General features: G+C 49.0%; 1 protein-coding gene across 3 annotated transcripts in view; it reads right to left on the bottom strand.

Annotated features, from left to right (window-relative positions):
* Window positions 1-146: 146 nt before the first annotated feature.
* The window catches only part of IGF2BP2 (insulin like growth factor 2 mRNA binding protein 2), a gene marked incomplete at both ends in the record, with an annotated part of 89,488 nt that continues 67,738 nt past the window's right edge, over window positions 147-21,896 (bottom strand). For 2 of the 3 annotated variants that reach the window (XM_080919564.1, XM_080919565.1), the window contains 11 exons: window positions 147-239; window positions 1,206-1,319; window positions 2,843-2,974; window positions 4,166-4,240; window positions 8,212-8,328; window positions 9,989-10,057; window positions 15,593-15,721; window positions 17,961-18,096; window positions 18,649-18,771; window positions 19,270-19,404; window positions 20,943-21,188. In XM_080919564.1, coding sequence (XP_080775690.1) covers window positions 147-239; window positions 1,206-1,319; window positions 2,843-2,974; window positions 4,166-4,240; window positions 8,212-8,328; window positions 9,989-10,057; window positions 15,593-15,721; window positions 17,961-18,096; window positions 18,649-18,771; window positions 19,270-19,404; window positions 20,943-21,188 — 1,369 coding nt within the window. The remainder of the gene's footprint in view (window positions 240-1,205; window positions 1,320-2,842; window positions 2,975-4,165; window positions 4,241-8,211; window positions 8,329-9,988; window positions 10,058-15,592; window positions 15,722-17,960; window positions 18,097-18,648; window positions 18,772-19,269; window positions 19,405-20,942; window positions 21,189-21,896) is intronic. The other variant, XM_080919566.1, reaches the window with a different exon arrangement.

Here is a 21,896-nt window from a genome sequence, read left to right as displayed (position 1 = left end):
GGGTCTGCAGGCCCTGGCTGCTCTGCAGACTTCTCACTCCTTGGGATGGTCTTTGGTTTGCTCCCGATCTGCTGGCTGTTTGGTCTCATCCGTCAGGTGTTGGGAGGGCTACATTCATCTGTTGTTTGCTGGTGCACGCGGGAGCCTCACTTGCTGCGCTGTGGGGCGACTCCCTGAGGGTATTTCTGCTCCTGCTGCTTCACCTGCTGTACGATTTCCCTGATCTTGCGCTGTGCGGTCTGCAGTGGAGACAAGGGAGGGGAGGACACAGGGAAGAAACAATCCCAGTTCTGCGGCCCCATAGGAAACGGGGTCTGGGGCTTGGGGACGGAAAAGATGGATGCCCAGGCCATCTTCATCTCTCTCCCAAGGCCTGGCAGTCAAGGGCAGAATTCCGCTCCACCTCGCCCCAAGCCTGCTGAATGCAAGGTAGGGGTCAGGAAGCTCACAGGAGAGGTGGGGGAGGAACCAGCCGCCTAGAGGTCACCATAAACAGACTGGCCATGAGGCAGCAGGGGTCGGTGATGGGGTAGAGACTGAAGGCCCTGCCGCTCATGGCTGAATTCTGCTATGGCTCCCTCACCTTTCCAAAGCACTAAAAACACGAGGAAAGGAGGGAGAGACTAGAGCCCAGGCCTAGTCTGAACACCTAGAGCTCAGCTGTGAGCCCCAGCTCCCCACAGGCTGAACTCTGAGACTGACCCGGGCAGCCACTGCAGGGTTAGGTCACAGTGAGCGGCTGGGCAAGTCACCTACAAGCACGAGCTCTTGGAGGCTCACAGTTGCTCTCTTCCAAAACCCACTCAGCAAAACCATCAGACAGCTAGGCCACGTCACTGGGAGTGCTGGCCCCTCCAAGCCAGAGGCACGCGGTGTGTGGGTGTTCTGGGGAGGCAGGGAACAAAACAACGGAGAAGTGGGGGCCCTTCCTGAATATTTAACCTTTCACAGTGAAACCACCTGACTGCTCGGCTGGCGGCTTGCCTGAGGAAGCCCGGGAGGGCTAGGGATGCTATACTCCCAACCTAAGCACGCCAAGAGCCTACCTTCAACAGTTTCCCATCTCTGAGGTCAGGAGGCCTGGGAGGGGTTCCACAGTGTGTATGGCGGCGGGGAGGAGCTCAAGCACGTGACCACAAGGCGCAAATATAAAGTTTGAACTAGTGGCAGGAGGCAGGGCTCTCATAAGATAGTAGTAGTAGTACCTGGCTAGCAAAAAAATGCCCAATAATTCTGACGATCACTTCCTCATTCTCGTCTGGTGTTTGGTCTCGAGGCACAATAACTTCTGCGCTGGTCAAGTTCTGCAGCTCGTTTACCTGGGAAGGTGGAGAGGCAGTGAGCTAGTGAGGCGAGCCCTCACCTCTACCCCAAAGCCAGTACTTGGGCTGTGTGGGGAGGGGACAGGGATACAGGGGAAGGGACTTAGTATTCACAAGTAAAGGAGCCTCAATCCTTTTCCTTTGTCCCACCTAGGCCAGGTGTAGGTTTGGCTGATTGACAGAAAAATGAAGTGTAACCTTGTCTCCATGGGGACACTTCTAAGTCGAATGCGCTAATTCTGCAGACGCTCATGGGGACCCCAGTAACAGCCTGAATTAGAAGCCTGCTTCTGAACCTACTTCTTGGTTGCTAGTCATGAGCTATGTGGTCTGTTGTCTGACACAGCATTTCCCCCTCCCCCTCCCTTTCTTTCAGGGCTGGCCTTGAACTTGTTCCACGGGGGAGGACGACCACCCACTTCTCATGCTCCCTGCTCCATTTCCAGAGGGCCGGGATTACAAACAGAGGTTCTGTCTGTCCCTGATCCTTGGCATGACGGGGGTAGCCAAGCGCAGCTGGGGTCGCAGAGAATTCAGTGACGGGTTCTGACAGGTTTCAGCTCTGCCGGGCACTCAGCTGTGTGTACTCGGGATTCGGATTGCACTTGTAGGTCCAGAGACAGCCTGCAGCCCAGGCCGACTTTCCTTTTGCACTGCACGTGACTCACTGCATCTAGAATCTGAGCTCCCCGGGATACTGCAATTCCAACCACCCAACAATCACTTCACCATTATGCACACCCAGTTCTACAAGGACCTGTCCAGTCACTCAGTCGCCTAGGACACACTCACACCCAACAGATACCCATGTCTGGGACTGATATGTGTTTCTCTGAGGGTCTGACCACTGAACCCAAGGGTCCCACACTTGATATGTTCTATCAATGAATATACTTTCACCCGTGGAGTTTAGGTGACATATGTCACTTACTGTTCTATCACTGAATATACTTTCACCCGTGGAATTTAGGTGACATATGTCACTTACACCTTCAGACTGAAAACATAAAATTACTTTACGTTTTTCTCACCTTTCGCTGAGCCAATTCTCCGATAGCAGACATCCCGACTTGGCAGGATGTATGGTAGGGAGACTGAGGGGTCCTTGAGAGACTGCCGTCAGTAGACAGCATGGGCCAGAGTTGCAGCCTCTGGACTTGGAAACCAGGTAGTGTTGTCAAATGGCCAGCAGATACTTTGTGTTCTGTATGTGTGTGTGTGTTCGTGAGGGTGTATATTTGTATGAGTGTGTGGGTGTGTATATAAAGTGTGTGTACGTATGTCAGAAGATGCCTTCTTGTCTTTGGGATATGAAACAGGGCTGGGTGGTACAGCGCTGAGGAACAGCGTGGTTTCTGTTCTGGGCTCTCTGTACCAGAGCAGTGCTGACGAGCACGTGCCAGCCTTAGGCTCTTGCATATGTTGACAGTGAGCAGAAGAGGCAGTGAGGATTTGAGGGGGATCAGGCATGGCCAGGGCAGGGAGGGCATCCAGGGAAGTGGGTCAGGAGCCAAACTTACGGTTTTACCGCCTTTGCCAATCACCCGGCCAGCTGTCGATGAGGGAACTCGGATGTGGGCCTCCAGCTTCACCTCTTCTTTGGGATTAAAGAAGTTTTCTTCTTTCAGTTTCCCAAAGATCCGCCCCTGAGCCTGAGAATAAGATCCGCCCCTGAGAATAAGCTGGTGACTGGGCCAGGAGCTGGCCACACGACTTTGCCAGTGGAGGCTTAGTGACGGATGCTGTCCTTCCAACCACACTAGCCTCAGTTCCCGCAGAGCCCATTGCCTCGCTCTGAAAACACGTGTGTCCACGTTGGGCTAACCGGTGAGCCACCTCGACTACATCCTTCCCCCCATATTTCCAGTGCCTGTAGTGTTTGCTTCACTGCAGTGCGGTGCTGGCTGCTGGGAATCGAACGCACGGCCCCGCGTGTGCAGTCAAGTCTTCATGTCAGCATGCACACCAGCGCAGTCAGTGCCAGGGAGCATCACCATGACCTGTGATGCCCTGACTCTACCCTTTACCCACTAGTGGCATCAGCCCATCATCCCAGTTTCTCAAGGAGCTAAGGGAAATAAATGCAAGGTTTAAAAAAAAAATTGCAAGGTCAAGGCGGACCTGAGCAGCCGAGTGCAGCCCTGTATTTAAAAAAAAAAAAGCTTGGAAAGGGGCTAGGAGTGGATCGGTGGCAGAACTTACGACTCCCTATGCACGAGGCCCTGAGGTGCCCCGGCAGCCCTAACCCACCGTCACAGCAGTCAGCAGCTGGACCCATCTCCCAGCGCCTCCAGTTCCTCCTTTATCCACAGGTTGCTGCTCAACACTTCCTATCTACAGAGCCACGCCCACGTGCTCTCACGTGTCTAGGGCATGCAAGGACACTTCATTCTTTCATGGCAAAATAGGATTCTTGCATGAAGCACACCACATTTTGTTCATCCATTACAATTTAATACACACTTCTGCCTTCTCCACATTCAAGTTTTAAGCTTCCCAGAGGAAAGACATCGGAAACAAGGGAACGCTCCTCACAGAACCCTCCCCGGTGTTGCTAGAGTTCCCTCTCAGGCTGTCAGAACTTCCAATTATAAGGCTTCTTTTCTGCACCCACACTGATGCCCACAGCCGGAGAGGCCAAAGGCAGCCAACAGAATGGACAGCAATGGACCACAGACCTTTCTGAGGAGCAAAGGCAGAGCACAGAGGAGAAATGAGGAACCAGGCCGGAGTCTGACACCCACAAGCAGCAGGACAGACAGACTTCCCCAGAACGTCAACACCTCTGAGCTGTCTGCCTGGAACCCAGAGCCTGTAGGGCTAACGTGGTCTTTAGCACTGACCTTGAACTGAGCTTCCGGAGGCCCGGTGATGATGACCATCCTCTCACTGACATCTGGACCTTCTGCTGGAGCGATCTGGGGTTCAAGGAAAGAAGAACGTGTTGATACCAACCCGTTGACACCAGTTGATGAGGAAGCTTCTGCCCTCCAGCCCATGCACTGTGTGGCATCACGCTGCGTCAGCCCCAGGTCTTAGGAAGTCACTATCAAATTTGGGCCATTGACTGGTCAGAGCAGGTTCAGCAGTTCCTGCTACTCCCTGCAGTGAGTACTTGTCTAGCTACCTGCCACTCCCCGAAGCCAAGTCCTATGAGATACAAGCTTTGCCAACCCCCAGGGCCTAGAGGGTTAGCCAGCAGCGTCGTCCAGTCCTGTGTAGCTGCAGGAAAGATCACCCTGCTTTAACACACAGCACACGAGCCAGCTATATATAAGGGGGAAGAGCAGGTACTTCTGTCAGTAAAGGATGCGGTTGCCTTGGTTCCAGTCACAGCTCTGCAAATCCCTTGTGCACTTCCTCCCTCATTCAGAAAGTCTGAGCCAGCAAGCTTTTTAATCCTGTGAGAATGCTAAGACCTCACCAATAGTTTGGGTAGAGGTGTCTGGTGGTTTGAGTAAGAATGGCTCCCATAGGTTCATCTATTTGATTGCTTAGAAAGTGGCATTAGTTTGGAAGGATTAGGAGGCGTGGCCTTGTTGGAGGAAGTGTGCCCTTAGGGGTGGGCTTTGGGGTTTTAGGAGCCTAGGTCAGGCCCAGTGTCTTTCTCTCCCTGCGACCTGTGGATCTAGATGTAGAACTTCAGAACACCATGTCTGGTTGTGCTACCACGTTTCTCGCCACAGTGAGAACCTGTAAGCTTTATGACTTGTCATGGTTGTCTCTTCACAGCACAACCCTGACTTAAGACAGAGCTTGGTACAGGGAGTGGAGTGTGGCTGAGACAGGCCTGACGAGGCTGTTCGGTGGTGGGAGGTGAACTCTGGGACTTTGAACGTCTAAGCAGGGCTTATGGAACATGCAGGCAATGCTGAGGGCGATTTGAACTGGGCAGCCCAGGTGAAGAGATTTCAGAGGAAACAATGTTAGTAAATGGCCTGAAGACCGTTCTTGTGATATTTGGGAGGTGGTGGAGGAGTGGCTATTTTATACATTTGTCCAAAAAAAAAAAAAAAAAAAAAAAAAATCTGAGGCCAAATTAGAGGCTAACTGTCACTGGCAGAGATTTTAAGACAGCTTAGTACTGACTCTGCCATCTGGTTGTCAATGGCCACTCTCGTAAGTCGACCAAAGAAAAATATATAACGTACGGTTTGAGGAGAAAAGGAGCACCAAGAAGAGAAATGGAGCTAAGTCTTGTGCTCATGGAGATAAAAAGTTTAAAGAAAAGCCGGACGCTAAATAGAATAAAGAATACAGTGACCTCAGGGCACGACCTCACCCAGCTAAGCTTCTAAGGTGTGGAAAGGAATTAAACAAAGCCTTAAGGGGCAAAGAAGACACCAAAACCAGAAAGTTGATGAAAGCGAATCCGATGGGCCACATTCCAGGCTCGGTGGGCATGAGATCTTGGCAGATTTACCAAGTGGTTCTGGCTTTGTGGGTCCCTCTGCAGCTAGGGAAAACCAGAGGCCACGCCTTGTCAGGTCCTTGTTACATGTTCCTCCCAGCACATTCTAAGTTAAGAAAAAAAAATCTTTATAGGAGGGAGAGAAGTCAACAGACTTGAGCTGGACCTGGTAGTTGCAGTTCCACCTACTGAGGAGGCCAAGATAGGAGGATCGTCTGAGACAAGGTGTTAGAGATCAGCTTACAGCACAGAACTTACGGGTGACCCAGGAGCTACATGTGAACACATAGTGCATCTTGCAGGAACCTACTCAATTTTCAACTCTCAGCTTCAGAGCCTTTGCACTGAGAAGCATAGTGACAGTAGCTAAAAACCACACTTGGAGGGGGAAGCCACAGAATCAGGAGCTCAAGGTCATCACAGGATAGAGTTTGCAGTTAGCCTAGGCTTTCTGAAGCCATTCCCAGCAGGCAGGCAATCTACTAGGGCACTCAGAAAGGAACTCAAGGCTCTGGGAGGTGGTATTTCCATCACATTGTGAGTATGCTGTCTCCAAATCACCCTATCTATGCTATAAAGGGTCTGCTCTGGGACTTCAGGGTCTAGGGCTGTGTCCCAGCTTTCCTGTGAATGTCCATCCTCAGCATATGGTCACCTGCACTGTCCTAGGAGGAGGCATTCCTTCAGCTAGACCTCTGAGGGGTTCTCTGGCCTTGACGTCTCATACTCTGTGGTACGAGGATGAATGGGAGACAGGGGTAACGTAGGTGCTGCACAGGCAAGGGGCTTCCAGGACCATCCTCCACTGTGGGCAGTTAGTTCTCTGCAGTAGCCACAGCTTGCCTGTCTAGGGGATGGAGGCTGAGGCAGGCGGCACGCAGGCTGGCATTGAGGCAGGTGGCAGGAGCCAACACTGGCACTTACGCCCTTAGCTGAGAATTCTGTGGAGTGATGTCTCAGAGATTGATCACATTGTGACAAAATTCCCTCTTCCTTTCCCTGAAGGTGCTAACTGGGCATAATTCTGAAGGTCAGTAAGGCTGCTATGGGAGGAGTAAGGCTGCTATGGGAGGAGTAAGGCTGCTATGGGAGGAGTAAGGCTGCTATGGGAGGAGTAAGGCTGCTATGGGAGGAGTAAGGTTGCTATGGGAGGAGTAAGGTTGCTATGGGAGGAGGTAGCAGCAATAGAGAAGAATCAAGACAATCTAGGCAAATCTTGGTTGTCACACAGTAGTTTTGTGGCCTTGGATAGATGAGTCAGATTCTCCTGGGCTCCACTTCTCATAGCATCAGCAAATGGGGAAGGTCCACCTCAGCAGATACTCAGGGTCCTAGTGGTCAACGTAGTTTCGAAGACTGAGATGGACCACTTTGGTGTCTCAATGAGCCCTATTCTCTGTGTGTTTTGCATTTTTCCTGTAAAGTAAGGTTTAGATAAAGAAAGTCCCCAAGGCCCTTTGGTCCAAACTGTTTAACAAAGGTCTCCCGGGTGCCCTGGGCTGTGGTCATCCTTGCTTTTCGTATTACCTAGGCCACGGCATTCATTACCTGTGTGAAGCCATCAGGCATAAAGCACCCCATGATCTCATCACACCCAGCCCACAGTGGGCTAGCCCCCAGTCTGAGTGTGAGCCTCTAACTGCAAGCACAGACGGATGCAACCGGAATGCCGCAAGAAGCCGTCTTTCCCAGGGGCACCTTAGTCCTCATAATGCACAACTCAGATTATTTTGGTTTAGGTTTTCTTTCCTGTCACACTTGCTGTGGGTGAAACTCCAGCTCTTAGGGAGAAAGTGTAGGCATTCTCTCTCTTCAAGTCATGAGACTTGGCATAATTCTTGGTTGTCTCATGGTAGTAAATTCTTTCACGTAACAAGGGAGAGCATTTCCGGGAGTGTTTCATGGGGCTTTCGGAGTCACTGCCTGATGCTGAGTCAGAGCAACAGCTGGGGTTGAGGCAGTTCTGTGGCAAACAATCCCTGACAACCGAGGGGGGCAGAACATGGGCTAATTGAGCCACATCTGCACCGATCGGTGTTACAAACCACAGGGACTTCCCTCTCCCAGCCTTCAGCTCAGTCCTGGAATCTTGACAGATGACACTGTCAGCTTTGTCTCCCTAGGACTATCGGCACCTTCTAGAAAGTTCTGCAGTTTGCTTTCCCATAGTCTGTAAGTTCTTGAAGCCTGGGATAAAAGGAGCATCAACATGCTGGGTGCTAGGCACTGATGTTCATTCTGCCAGAGTGCATCCCTTAGCCTGGGAAAAACACTTTTTTTTTATCTTCTTGGGAAGAGGGGGCAGTGCCGATCCTTGGAGGACCAGGTTTGGTCACTGCTAGTGTCTTTCTTCTCTGCTGTTTGGACGAACAGAACTAAGATGAAGAGCGGAAGCAGACAGGGATGAACTCTGTCTTCAGGAGAATTCTCTAGCACCGACAGGAGGAGGCCCACGGGGGCGGGCAGCAACAGCCTTACCTTGATGGAGGCACCAGCAAATCGGGCCAGCTGTTTGATGTGTGCCCCCTTTTTTCCGATGATGGCACCCACAGCCTGGGTTGGGATGAAGAGACTCACAGTCTCCTGCTCTGGGTACTAGAAAAGAACATGCACATAGTTGTCACTCTGAGCCGGCACCTCGCAGCCCACACAGGAAGAGTCCCAACATGGGAAGGCCTCACTTCCTAGGGAAATGGCCAAAATGGCATGTCAGTGTATGGCCTGGTGCTCTACAGATGAATCTGAGGAGTGGAGTTGAACCCAAGCAAGATTGCATGAGCCTAGAAGAACCTCTGAGCTCTGAGCATCCATGCTTGTGGTGCACATAGCCGTCTGTCCCAAGGTTCTCTGAGACACAGATTTGATACATATGCTTCCTGGGTCTTCCTCCAAGAACCAAAATGGGTTAATTTGTGATGGCCCAGTGAATTTCTTTTTCAATAAAAAAAAAAAAAATGCTTGTCATAAAAGCTTGATGACATGAGTTCAATCCCTGGTGGAAGAAGACAATTCCTGAAGGTTGTCCTGACCCACATGGCTGACCCACACACATACAACTGTAAAGTCATTAAACACGCCTAGCCCAAGGACAGAGGGGTGTCTAGCCCATCTTACAACTAGGGACACCACTTCACAAGGCGACTCACCCTGCTGTGACCAGGCCCCACCTATTCCTAGAAATTTCTCAAGTCAGAAGCTCTTAGGCCAGGCTGCCAGTGGTTAATGCTACAGAGGTCTGTGGGAATGACATGTCTTAGGCTGCTTGACTTTGATTAAAAACATTGGCAAAAAAAAAAAAAAAGTGTGGTCTAGGTTATGCTTGTGCACATGTTCATGTGTGTACATACATGTTAGAGGCCAGAGGCTGATGCTGGCATCTCTCTCAATCACTCTCTACCCTAGTGTCAATGTGAAGTACCCTATAGAACCCGGAGCTCGCTGACCCACCCTATAGAACCTGGAGCTCGCTGACCTACCCTATAGAACCTGGAGCTCACTGACCTACCCTATAGAACCTGGAGCTCACTGACCTACCCTATAGAACCTGGAGCTCGCTGACCCACCCTATAGAACCTGGAGCTCGCTGACCTAGCTAGAGCCAGGGATCTTCCATTACCAGTGATTTACCTCAGTGATAGGAACACCCACATACCCAGCTCTTAAATGGATGCTTAAAATTTGAACTGAGGTCCATGCCTATATGACAAGCACTTTACCAGCTGAGCCTCAAATCCTGCTACTGGAAGCTTTTCTTTAGTTTATTAACATTTTATAATTGGCTTACCCTTTGTGTTTTTAAAAGTGTGTGTGTGTGTGTGTGTGTGTGTGTGTACACATGAGTGCAGATGCCTGCAAAAACTAGAGACACTGGATCCCATAGACCTGGAGTTACAAGTGACTGTGACCTGATGTGGGTGCTGGGAACTCCAGTCTTCTCGAAGAGTAGCATGCACTCTTAATGACGAAGCCATAACTCCAGTGTATGCAGCTTGGGCTGACTTGGAACTCACTACACAACCCAGGCTCAACTTGAACTCCTAGCATCACCTGAGAGGCCACAGAGGTAAGGGGGCTCCCAGGGTGGCTTGGTGCTTACACTCTAGCTGCATTCCTCCTGGGGCACCTAGAACCATAGCAACAAGCACCGACACTGTGAACATCCCCAGGCCCAGTCATCAGGGGATGCATGGAGCTGGCCTCAGAGCAGGAAGAAGCGGGGAGGAAATGGTTGGGGCAGAAATAAGGGGGCACTTACGGAGTGATGATGCGGGAATGGACCGAAATGGTGATGAGGGTACAGACTGGAGAAGTATCCGGAGTGTGTCTGCACATTAACAAGACATTCAGTGAGTCAGAGTCCACGCAGCATGTCTATGAGCTAGCACCCCATCACTTCTACAAATGTGTACCCATGTGTTCCTATTCTCTGCTCTCTCTCTCCCTTACCATGAGACCATGGAACCTCGGCAAGGTGTCAGCTAGCTGCAAGGCTGAGCCTACTGCTTCTAAGATGACCCTTGTCCCCTAGGGACTTAGCACACATACTCTATGCTCTGACCTTTTTTGGTGGAGACAGGGCTAGTGGTTCCCATTTTATAGGGGAATTACAAGTTGTACATTAACAAGCAACAGAAAATACTGGAATAAAATCCAAGAGTTATTCAGAACAAGCAAATGTGATCCTAGGAAGACAGACCAGTTAGCTGCATCAGAGATTTCCAGAAGGAACAAAAACTCAGTGGAAAAACTGATAGCAACAGTAAGGGAAAGGAAGCAGATGGATAAAGGCATTGTGTGCAGATGTGGGGAGGGCAGATGTGGGGAGGGAGGAGGGCAGATGTGGGGAGGGAAGAAGGCAGATATGGGGAGGGAGGAGGGCAGATGTGGGGAGGGCAGGAGGAGGGCAGAATGAGGGAGGCAGATGTGAGGAGAGGAAAAGGAGGATACGTGTGGGGAGGGAGAAATGGAGCAGGAAGACAGATGTAGACTCATGAAACAGAACTAGCTATTAAGAGAATCAAAGTTAAAACAGCTGTTTGTTTTTAACTGAATACCTACAGTACAGCAAAGACAGATATAATCTCTTTATAAATTCTTTACCCTTATAGTGGTCCTGTGAGTCCATATTCTTATAGGTAGGACCTTTACTGAAGTCACCCAAATTCTGTTAATTATGTTTTACATAAGTCAAGCAAACTCTGCTCTTACTGTTACCACCGGGAAAACAGTGAAAGGGGCAGGGTACCAAGGTGTACACACACAGCCTTGCCTGACACACGTGGCTAAGCTTAGAGTCTAAGGAGAGCTGAGACCCTGAACACATCTCAGAGGGCAGTGCATGTCTCCCACCATCTGCCTCTCCAGCTAGACTCAGCTGCAGATCAAGCTTTACCTTATGACCCCTTAGTAACAAGACCAACTGTTGAGCTCAGAGAGAAAAGAGAGCACCCTCGGTGCCTTGTTAGACGGAGAGACGAGTTAGAAGAGATGTCTCAGCCCACAAGTGGTGTTAACCAACCAGTGGCCTCAGAGAAGCCTCAAATTTTGAAGGAATGTGGACAAAAAGGCTCTTTCTTGACCCTGCCTCTTCTTGAAGACTTTCTGGGAAGCACATAGAGTGCCCTTTCTCTGTGCATGTCGGGGGGGGGGGGGGTGGCAGGCAGGTAAGCACAGGGGAAGGGATTCCAGCAGCTTCTTCACTCAAAGCTCTAACCAGAGGGGATGAAGCTTCTGCCTGCCTCTGGCCCGAAGCAACTCAGCCCTCGGAGCAAAAGTGGTCACTGTGAACTGTGAGTTCACACCCATACACGGCCAAGAACAGTCCCACATCAGAGACGGTATTCTGAGGTCTCACAAGTCCTAACACTGCCAACATCAGCCACACCACAGGACAGAGGTTTGGGATCTTTAGCTAGTGAAACAATATTGAGGTCAGATTCCCTTTGTCCCTAAGTCAGAACTGAAGAATTGCTAGGAGAGAATTTTGAATTTAGCAACCAGGAGGTCATTTTCAGCTGAGGCTCAGGTCTATGCCTAGGTCTGAATCTCTAGCTCTATAAACAGGAACATTTCCCCCGGGTCTACCCAGACTCAGATATCTGTATCTGATTGTATTTGTTATCCATTCACTTAAAAGCTGTTGAGTACCATCATATGGAAGGCCTTACTCTAGGGAACAGGGACACAAGGGACTTATGCTCTACTTAGGAGACACATGCAAAAAAACTTCAGAGACGTCGTAAGCCAGGGTGACCCAGATGGAAAGAGTGAGCAGCCCAGGGCCTTAAAGACCTGGTCCAGATGTGGACTTGACCTCACATATACCTAAGAGCTGAAAGATATGCGCTGTTTTTAGGAGAGTAAACTGTCAAGCCCAACTGATCCCATTTTTTGAAGAAACTCCACTTTGTTCGAGACTAGGAGCTAAACTCCAATTCCAGGAAGAAAACCACAAAGTTCACCTGAGCAAACATCCCAATGGCAGGGTCAAGGTACATAGAGATAACTTAAGACATCCTGCAGAAAACAGATAACTTGGCCATCCTGTTTGTCAGTTGGTTTTGCCCGTGTCTGGTTCCTGCAGATTACCTTAGAAATGCAGCTTTAAAATATTAACTTGCTGACCCAAAGAGAAATTCCCCAAGATTGCTGTACAATAAATAGCCTACACCCCTAGATTCAGGACTCTCACTCACCAACTGTAACAGGGAAATCCCGGCCCTTCTAAGTTTGCATTAGAACTGGCTCCTTGGTGGTCTTTGGTCCCCATGACTTGGGCATATGAGTCCCCTATGGACTCCTTAACATATCCTCTCCAGTTAACTTTAATACAAGAAAGTACAATTAAATTTTTTCCAAACAAAAGTTGGCGGGTCAAGGTGTTTTGTAAACAGGATTGATCATATCTAAAAGCAATGAAAACACATCAATGAGTATTTATTTACAATGATGTAGGTGTCTAACCAATGTCCTGTTTCCCATCTGCCCCGCTAAGATGGAGTTGACAGCAACTAATGAAAAGGTACTTTCAAGCTAATGTTTCCTCTGAGGATCAGAAAGCAATCTACCAATGACCTAAGGAAGGAATGATGCGATCACCTGCCAAAAAGGCCAAGGCTGGCTTACACACAAACACACACACACACACACACACACACACACACACACACACACACACACGAGCCCACGTGCTTTATCAGTGTGTATGTATAGGGTTAGTGTTTTTATGAAGGTTACAGCTAGGTGTGCCCCGATGCTGACAAGGGAGAAAGGAAGAGGAGGTTTTTTTTTTTTATACACTGGCCAATTAAAATCTCCCAGTTTGACTCTGCTGGTGGGCAGATATACAGATAGTACAGCAGACACACATTTGTAAAAATTCACAGAAGTCATCACCAGCTCCCTTATTTTCCAGGAAGAACGGCAGGGTGCAAGGCAGAGGCAAGAGATGGGCTGACACTTGAGTTAGGAGGTATCTTCAAGCAGGAGAAACCAAAGACCAGAGGCATGAACAGGAAGAATGGAGTATCAGGCTTGGGCCAGGCTTATGCATTATACTCAAATGTCTCAACAGCTTTAATATGATGACAGACTCATCCCTGGCTGAAAAGAGAGTAAGTGTTCCTTCAGGGAACCAGGAAAAACAAGGACTTGGGCAGTTTTCCAAGGGTGGAAAGGCTGACTGTTATTTTATCCCAGACTGTCAAACTGTCTCTGTCCACAGCAACTTATCCACTCTGACCTCTTGGGACAACTGGGGGAGAGGGTGAGGGGGCTGACACTGAGAAGCTGAAGGATCCTAGGGGCTTTCGCTAGCCTTACACCTACTGCCTCAGGTCAAGGCTAAGCCAAATTCCATTCTCCACCCACAGCTCTCAGGAGAAGCAGGAGCATTCTTGAAAAACTGCAGAATATACTCATAGTCACCTGAGTCAGTCTTATCTGGTCCGGATAAGAGTTCAAATGCCTGTCACATGCTTGCTAGCCAATAGATTCAAAGGTCTATTATACGCTTAGCCAATAAGTTTAAACTGTAACCTTGCTGATGTAACCTGTACCGCTAAAAAGTATAAAAACTGCTTGTAACAGCCTTTCAGGGTTGCCTCTCCTCTGGATATAGGCCACCCCAGTGCACTAGACTAATAAACTTCTTGCTTTTGCATCGATCCCCTATCTCTCATCTCATTCATGGGGGCCTCAAATAGATAAGACTCAATTTGGGTCTTAAAAAGCAAGAACCAGAAGCAAAATGTGAACCTGGATCTATACATGACTCTGCAGCCTGAGATCTTAACCCTGCCGGCTTTCTTGATCTGCACATGCCTGGGCTAGTCTCAGTCAGGTGAGGTGGGGCCTCAGGAGAAGACTACCAATAAACTCCCCTATAGACTCAATAACAAAAGTTGGCAGGTCAAGGTGTTTTATAAATAGAATTGATCATATCTAAAATGAATAAAAAGAAGTTTCTTCAATTTGTCAAATAGTAAAAGCTGCCATTCTTCCAAATTATTATTAAAGGAAAACCACAACATCAAAAGCAAGCTTTCAGGTTAAGAGCACTGACTGCTCTTCCAGAGATCCTGAGTTCAATTCCCAGCAACCACATGGTGGCTCACAGCCATCTGTAATAGAATCTGATGCCCTCTTCTGGTGTGTCTAAGGATAGCAAGTGTACTCATATACATTAAATAAATAATTCTTTAAAAATAAAAAGCATTCTGCTGAAGCTGCCACTCAGTGTGACCCTGCAGTACCTTCTGTAGAGACACAGCTGACCAGACTAAGGAAGGATGAAGCCCAGACACAGGCTGTGAGACAGGAGGTGTCATTCACCCTCGGGGAGGTGGAGGCAGGAGGATCAGCAGCTCAAAGCCATTCTCAGCCAGAGATAGCTGGAGGCCAGCCTAGGCTACAAGAGACCCCGTCTCTAAGAATCAAAGCTAAAATAAAAGGCGGAGGTGGAGCTCAATAACTGACTTGGGGAAACTGGCTATACACTTGGAAAAAAATAGGGTTAGATCAAGATAAATTCCCTGTAAAATACAGTATAAACAGCCCCCAGCAAAACCAACTATTATAAGGAAAACATTTTTATAATCTTGGATGGAGAAGGGGCTTTTTCCTTAGCATGACATTAAAGGCCAAAACCCCCAAAGAAACACATCTTTAGCTTTTATCTACCTATTTCATTTTTTGAGATGGGGGGTCTAATCATGAAACCCAGGGTGGCCCAAAACTTTTGGAATCTTTCCCTTCCAACTCCCAGTGCTATGGTCCACCAATCAGTGATTATACTTAAATATTTCTGCACCAAGTGGGTCTAAGAGGAAGCCATGATATTTAAACAACAAACATAATTTTCAACTGTAATTTCCATTACTAAGGACTCTAACTTTCAGCTAGACTTTACAGGGCTCCCTATGCAGCCTCTGACCCAGGAAGTGATCCGTCTTCCAGTGTCTTCTAATGGTGCTAAGGTGGTTACTGCACCTCGCAGTAAAGATAAAGGATGTGACCTTCATATCCAGGTGCTTTTGCCAGGACCCCTCCATTACAGAATAACCCAGGAATCCTACCTAACATTTGTATTAAATAACTAACACTATGAATGCTGTTTGAACTAAGACCTCTTATTTTTGTAAAATGTGCCAAGTTAGTGAATCAGTGAGCAGCTCCTTCCTGTGTAGCGTGACGCCATGTTTGAGGGCATTTTCCCCACCGGAAAAGCTCTCATTCAAATTACAGTTCCTCATCGAGACAGACTGCAAACAAAAGCTTCTGCCCTTCCTCTACGTAGGGGAGCTTCTGTGCTGCCTGGGGGCGTGGAGCATAGGGGCTCCTGGGACGCCGGGTTACTTACAGCAAATGGGTGGTAGGGGGGGCTGGGGGGAACTCCACGGGGCCCTGCTGGTGGAGGAAGCACGGACAGTCCTGTCGAAAAGATGCCAAGTGCACTGAGGTTCAGCCCTGGGATCAGATTGGCTTGTTGCTAGGAACAGAAAAGAAGAAAAGATGAGCGAGAAAAGCTGAGAGGCCGGGCTTGCTGTGACCAGCCTCCATCTCCTGTCTGCACGGCGCCAGCATTTCCCAGTCAGCCCCACCCTGGTACACGGACTTTCTCACCTCATACTGAGAGCAGACAAAAATCTCAACCTGACCGATGCATTTCCTCAAAGCTTCCAGGCCAACCTTGGGAAGAACTACATCTTACCCAGTCAATGTCATCCCTGGCTGCTTTCCTGGTGAGCCCTGACCTCCACCCCACTAATGCTTCTCCCTAAATACCCTGTGAGCTCTTGTGCCCGGCTGTTGCTCCTCCCTCTCCTGTTCGGGCCCATCCCACACCCCCAACACACACTTCTAACTCTCCCATTTCCTCAAAGGTACAAGATGGAGTCTCGGGGCTCAGAGCCTCCTTCCTGGAGACCAGTGTCTGCTATGCTAGTACTCAATAAATATTTGTTGAATAAAAAATTTTTTAAATGCCAGTCTTTTCTAATTACCCGAGGATGAATCAGCCTGCGCGAGCACTGGCGTGCAGGCAAGCCTCAGCATCTGATTGGAGGATAGCTCCTTTTGTCATTTAGCTACAGCTTCAAAATCATGTCACTTCACATCTCTACCAAGGATGCTCACCAGGGCTGGAGGCAGAGAAATGTCCCTACGCTGGCCCGGGGCCCAGCCTGCCCCAACCCCTGGCTTCCTGAATATGAAGCAATTGTCTAAGATTCTGTTTGTTTCTCTGTGGGAAAGTCTCCCTGGAAAGTGCCCCTTTATGTAGGCATGAAGAGCAGCAAACGTGGATCCTTCACCACCACCCAGAGCTGTATGGTAGGCCCTGGTGATTTTGTGATTTTTGCACAGATATCTAGTGCCACGTTCTGACACGGTGATGTGAGGCGCTTACACCCCTTCTGAGAACATCCAGATTCCGTGGAGGAGAGATATTCAGCAAGGTCCAGAGAATTAGATGGTTAGATGGCATCCACACGGATACCACAGACTGTCTTCTCTCTCCCTTCTCCCCCTTCCTGTCCTACAGTCACTGTGCGGTATGGGTGACCAGGTGGAGCTGGAGAGGTGTGGGGATGAACTGACGTCCCGAAAAGGTGCTGCAGTGAGACCTGGGGCTGCACCCGATCCCTCTGTAATATTCACTTCTCTGTGAGTGTGGGGATGAAGTAGAAGAGAAGACGCAAACGCAGGGGGATCAATGAGTTGATATTGGCTGACCCTTTCCAGTCTCAGAAAACTATGGTGAAAAATGAAAGATTTTCACTCTTCCAAGCTGCGCTTTGCTGATGGATAAGTATTTTTAGACAGTTATAAATTGAGAATAACAGGAAGGATAGTCTCTACAAGTGACGCAGAACATTTCAGTGCATGACAGCATTTACTAAGGGAACTAAGAGCCAACCAGCAAGCAAGAGATGCCAGTCAGAGTGAGCGAGCCCTTCTCTTCCCTACAGGCCAGCTTGAAATGCCCGCTTCATACAGCCCTCAAGCAGCCCAGGATAGACAAGGTCTCCGTGCCCTGTGGTGGCGTTTGGTTTTGACTCTACAAAATTAACTCTAGGCCTTATGTATGCTACACACATATTACCAAAGAAGAGCACCTCCAGCTCAGTGGAGATGTGTGTGTGTGTGTGTGTGTGTGTGTGTGTGTGTGTGTGTGTGTGTGTGTGTGTGTGTGTGTAAATAATGGAAACCGGGTCTCTCTATGTAGCCCCAGATGGTCTGGAACTCACTGTGTAGATTAGGCTGGCCTCGAACTCAGACATCCATCTACTTCTGACCTTCAAGTTCTGGGATTAAAGGTGTGCCCCACTAGGCCTGGCTAAACTATATACTTGAGCTTATACAAGTTTAGAAACTTCGGGATCCCCCTTTCCCAGCCCCATCTCTTGTACTCTTATATCCAACACCCAGTCCTGTTCACCCACACACTCTGCACGCACACATGTGTGGCTCAGCTCTGACAGCTAATGTCCTTTCCTAATACAGTAGTCATGAGTCTCATTTCACTTTATGGTCTGAATAGCCCAGTTTCCTTGGCTTGAACTGACTTGTGTTTACCACAGTTGCGCTGACTGGCTACTTGCTTTGATGCCTTTTTCCTAGGGAGCCAGAAGCTCTTCACTCCTCCCGGGGCACGTCCCCATCAGCAGACGGACAGTGTCCTTACAGAGCCCGTGACCGTCTCGGCTGCAGGGAAACCCGGCACTCACGTTAACAGCCAGCATGTCGTTTTCAAAGGCCTCTCGCAGCTTCTTCATAATCTCCATCTCAGCACTGGCGCAGGCTGCGATGGAACCTTTCACAGTGATGGTCCTCTCGGGGTTATATATGCTCAGATCCTGCAAGCTGGCCAACGGGGAAAAAAAGATAGGGAAGATAAACACTGGATTTCTCCTAATGCTACAGCACAAAATCCCTGCTACCTCATCAAAAGCCTTCCTAGTGATGCTGATCGCACATCTATCATCTGTGGGGAGAGGGGTACTGCGGCTTGAACCTAGGGCCTCACCAGGAAAAGCCTTGTGCCACTGAGCTGTATCCCCAGCCCGAGTCTCACTTTGTATTTTGAGAGAAGTCTCACTAAGTCTTCCCCTTCAGTTCACTGTGCAATTAACTTCAACTTCCGGTTCAGCTGCCTCTGTCCCTGAGAGCCCAGATTACAGAACTGACTAATTTTCATGTTGAAAGCTTCCTGGTGCCAGGGATGGAGCGCCCAGGGCCTGCCTCCCTTGTGCTGGTGAGAGCTTTGGTGACCACACTATAGCCCTGCTTCCCATGATGCTCAGGGTAAATACTATGGCTCTGCTTCCCATGATGCTCAGGGTAAATCCGGCACCACTGAGTGTATCCCCTCTGAAGAGAAGCAGGGGAGAGCGTCATCAGTCTGGGGCAGCTTACGATGAGATGGTTATCTTGGTCCCTGTCTCATGTTCAATTTTTTTCAGATTTCTCCCTTCTTTGCCAATCAGTCTTCCAACGAAGCCATTGTGGGCCAAGATTTTCAAAGGCACCTCTTCTGCTCTGGAAAAAAGAGAGGACCCAGCACTTAGGACAGCTGCTGTTTCCGCACCCAAGACGCACCCCATTTGCTTTTTATGAATGGAAACCCAAGCTTTTCAAGTTCTTTCCCAGCCTCAGCTTACAGATTCTGGCTAAAATGAGCCACACAGTGGTAACTCCGCTTCCACCCCCTACTCACTAGCACCTAAATGGTGGCGGGCCACACCAGGCCCACGCCACACGTCAGGCCTGGCCGGAAGCCAATGATCAAATAACCACATAGAGTCCAGCAATCCCAACTTCTGGGTACATATCAAAACATAACAATTGTGATGTATGTATTACATATATATTAATATCTATATCTACCTCTCTATACATTCAAGTTCATTCTATCACTTCTGATCCTCTAGAGAATATGAGTAACACAAGCATGGTCCCTCTACCTCTACTGAGTAACACGCTTAGCTCTTTTAAACACATCTCTTAAACTCACAGCTGTCTGGGCACCAGACTTACAGTTTGGTCTCGTCAGCCTCTTTCTGCATAATCTCAAGAATCATGCGGCATGCTTCCGATGTCCCTTCTGGGGTGGCGTGGATTGTGACAGGCTTCTCTGCAGCCCCCGAGTTCTCCTTCCTGTGGATATCTACCCTATAGGAAAAGAATGGGGAGCCATAACACAGCAGAACCGGATAGGGCCTAGATGCAAGAAGGCACAGCCCAGCTGCTGCAGCGTGGAAATACCATTAGCACAATGGCTGCTCAGTGCAGAGGGGCTTGTGCCCTCTGCCGGCAGGGCCGCTGGCCAACCTAGTAAGAGCCAGTTTGGTTAATGAGGTATTTTTTGTAGCCTTTCAAGTGCCTGTAGAAGCAGAGGGGCAAAGTGAGACGGGAACCACACGACAGAACAGTGCCAATCTCTGCCTTCAAAAGCCATATGTGAATCCAGATCCCAGCACCAAATCCAAGCACGCTTTAGGAACCTGAGCGTCTACAGAGGGACAGGGCCCACCTTTTTCTGCTTTCCTAAGCTTTTGGTTCTGTCATGGTCTGCTGTCTTCCGGGCTCTTAAACTTAATGGCCTAAAAATCTGATGACTTTATCAGACCTCTCTGGGTCCTGCTTGTTGTTTATTTTCAGAACCACAAAGGGCTCGTGGCTCCTCCTTTTACCTCGGCTGTCAGAAGGAACCCAGCCTTCAGCTCAAACTGGCGCATATTTTGAGAGCTAATTTCACTTCACTGAAACTTGCCGGCTTTTGAAAGCCACCATATACAACTTTTGGAATCTGAACAGAGATAAATGAAAATGACTTTACAGTGGTGCAAACGTGGGCAGGAGGAGCTGGGCTCAGAATAAAAGGAACTTCTGAGTAGCTTTTCCCAGCATTCCTCTGAGGAGTCTATCTGCAGCTGGGGACGCCCCAGGCTCTGGAGGGAACTCTCCTTAGGTTACCGGGCTCTCAGTGATTGGAATAAGCGCACCAGCTCAGCTGTGTATTTGCTGGTCATCTGACGCCTTGCTGTGGGCGCTCATTCTATCTGCCGGATGGTTTGCACCCTCACAACAACCTTGGTAAAGCACTGTGGCTTCCTTTTTCCCAGAAGCCACTGATGCTCAAAGAGGTGAAGTATTTTATAAAACCTCGAACACAAGTCACTGTCCCCAAGGCCTGTATCTTCTTCACGGTGTGCTATGCTCTTCCGAACATATAAAAAAACAACTGGACAAAGCACTTTGCCCATGGACTGCTACCGCCTGTTCAGTCTCCTTAAACGGAACACACACAAGACCAGACACGAAGCCACATACTTCTCTGCTGGATGTAGCAGTGACCACAGTGTCTACATAAAACAACCTAGATGGCCATACCATCTGGCCCGGCAAGAGGAGAAAGCCCAGACCGAAGTATGCTATGACCCCGCAGAGCACACCTCAGCCGCTGTATACCAGGTGCGTCCATAGGACGTTAGCATGAAGGACCATCCTCCTGGGAGGGCCTCAGTGCTCTCTTCATAAACTTGGCCCTTCAGGAAGGACGGTTATGTCATTAACATGAACATCCATCACAGCCCCCAGCCTGAGGCGAGTGTGTCAGTAGTTCACTGAAAGCACAGCCTCCCACCACAGCAACAAAGGACCTGAGCATGGCTTACAGGGGACGCAGGGGAAGGTCCTGAGGCACGTACCGGGACTGGGTCTGTTTAGTGATGTTCTTTATGGTCAAGCCCTCCTTTCCGATGATGGCACCTACAAACTGGGTGGGGACCAGGATCCGCAGCGGGAAGTCGATCTGTCTGGCCTGAGAGGAGCTCCCGAGGCCTTGTTCCCGGGCTCGATGAGGGGGTGAAGGGGAGTTCACTTCTTCATCAGGGATGTAGGAGATCTTGAAGGAGTAGTCCTCAAACTGATGCCCACTCAGCTTCTCAATGGCTCTGGAACACAGCAGGGGAGAAAAGCTTATCAGAGTCTAGGGAAGACTCCCGAAGGCTGACCCATCTTGCTCATGAGCCGTTCATGTGGTGCCTGTGCCAAGCATTAAGGATACAGAGGTGAGCAGGACAAACAGTACCTCCGCCCCTAGAGTCTCAGGTAACAAAATGAAACAAGCACTTGCAGAATTTAGACCTAGGTGACTTAGGGTCCAAGATTATTTTCTTTTTAAATTGTAGCACATCTTCATGATTAGTTTAATCATGTCACAAAATTTAAATATATTCGAGGCATTCAGAAACACTTAAGCATATTTATTCGGTATCTTCCCTGTCTTTATTATACACTATTTATTAAAATATATTATTTCTAATCCTTAAAATCCAGCTAACACATTTTACATTATCAACAATTTCGATATAATTCATTGCCCACTCCACTTGACATAACTTTAAAATGAGGTCAGCCCTCTATCAGTTCAGGTGACTTTTGCTATTGAGCACTGGGCTATGGCTGCATTTGCCAGGGCTGACACAGGCTGCCAAGCTTCACAGTAGATGTGCCCACACTTTTAACCAACCTCCTGAACACAGTTGGTATGAAAATGGGCAAACTATGTCTTCACGAGGGCAGTGAGGTTATTACCTCAGGAATGCTGTGACTTTACCTCATGAAGTATGGGCATCTGTTAGACTTCTAAGTTACACTAC

Source organism: Micromys minutus (genome assembly GCF_963924665.1).
Source record: "Micromys minutus genome assembly, chromosome: 7".
Classification (NCBI taxonomy): domain Eukaryota; kingdom Metazoa; phylum Chordata; class Mammalia; order Rodentia; family Muridae; genus Micromys; species Micromys minutus.
This window is presented reverse-complemented; position numbering and strand designations above follow the sequence as displayed.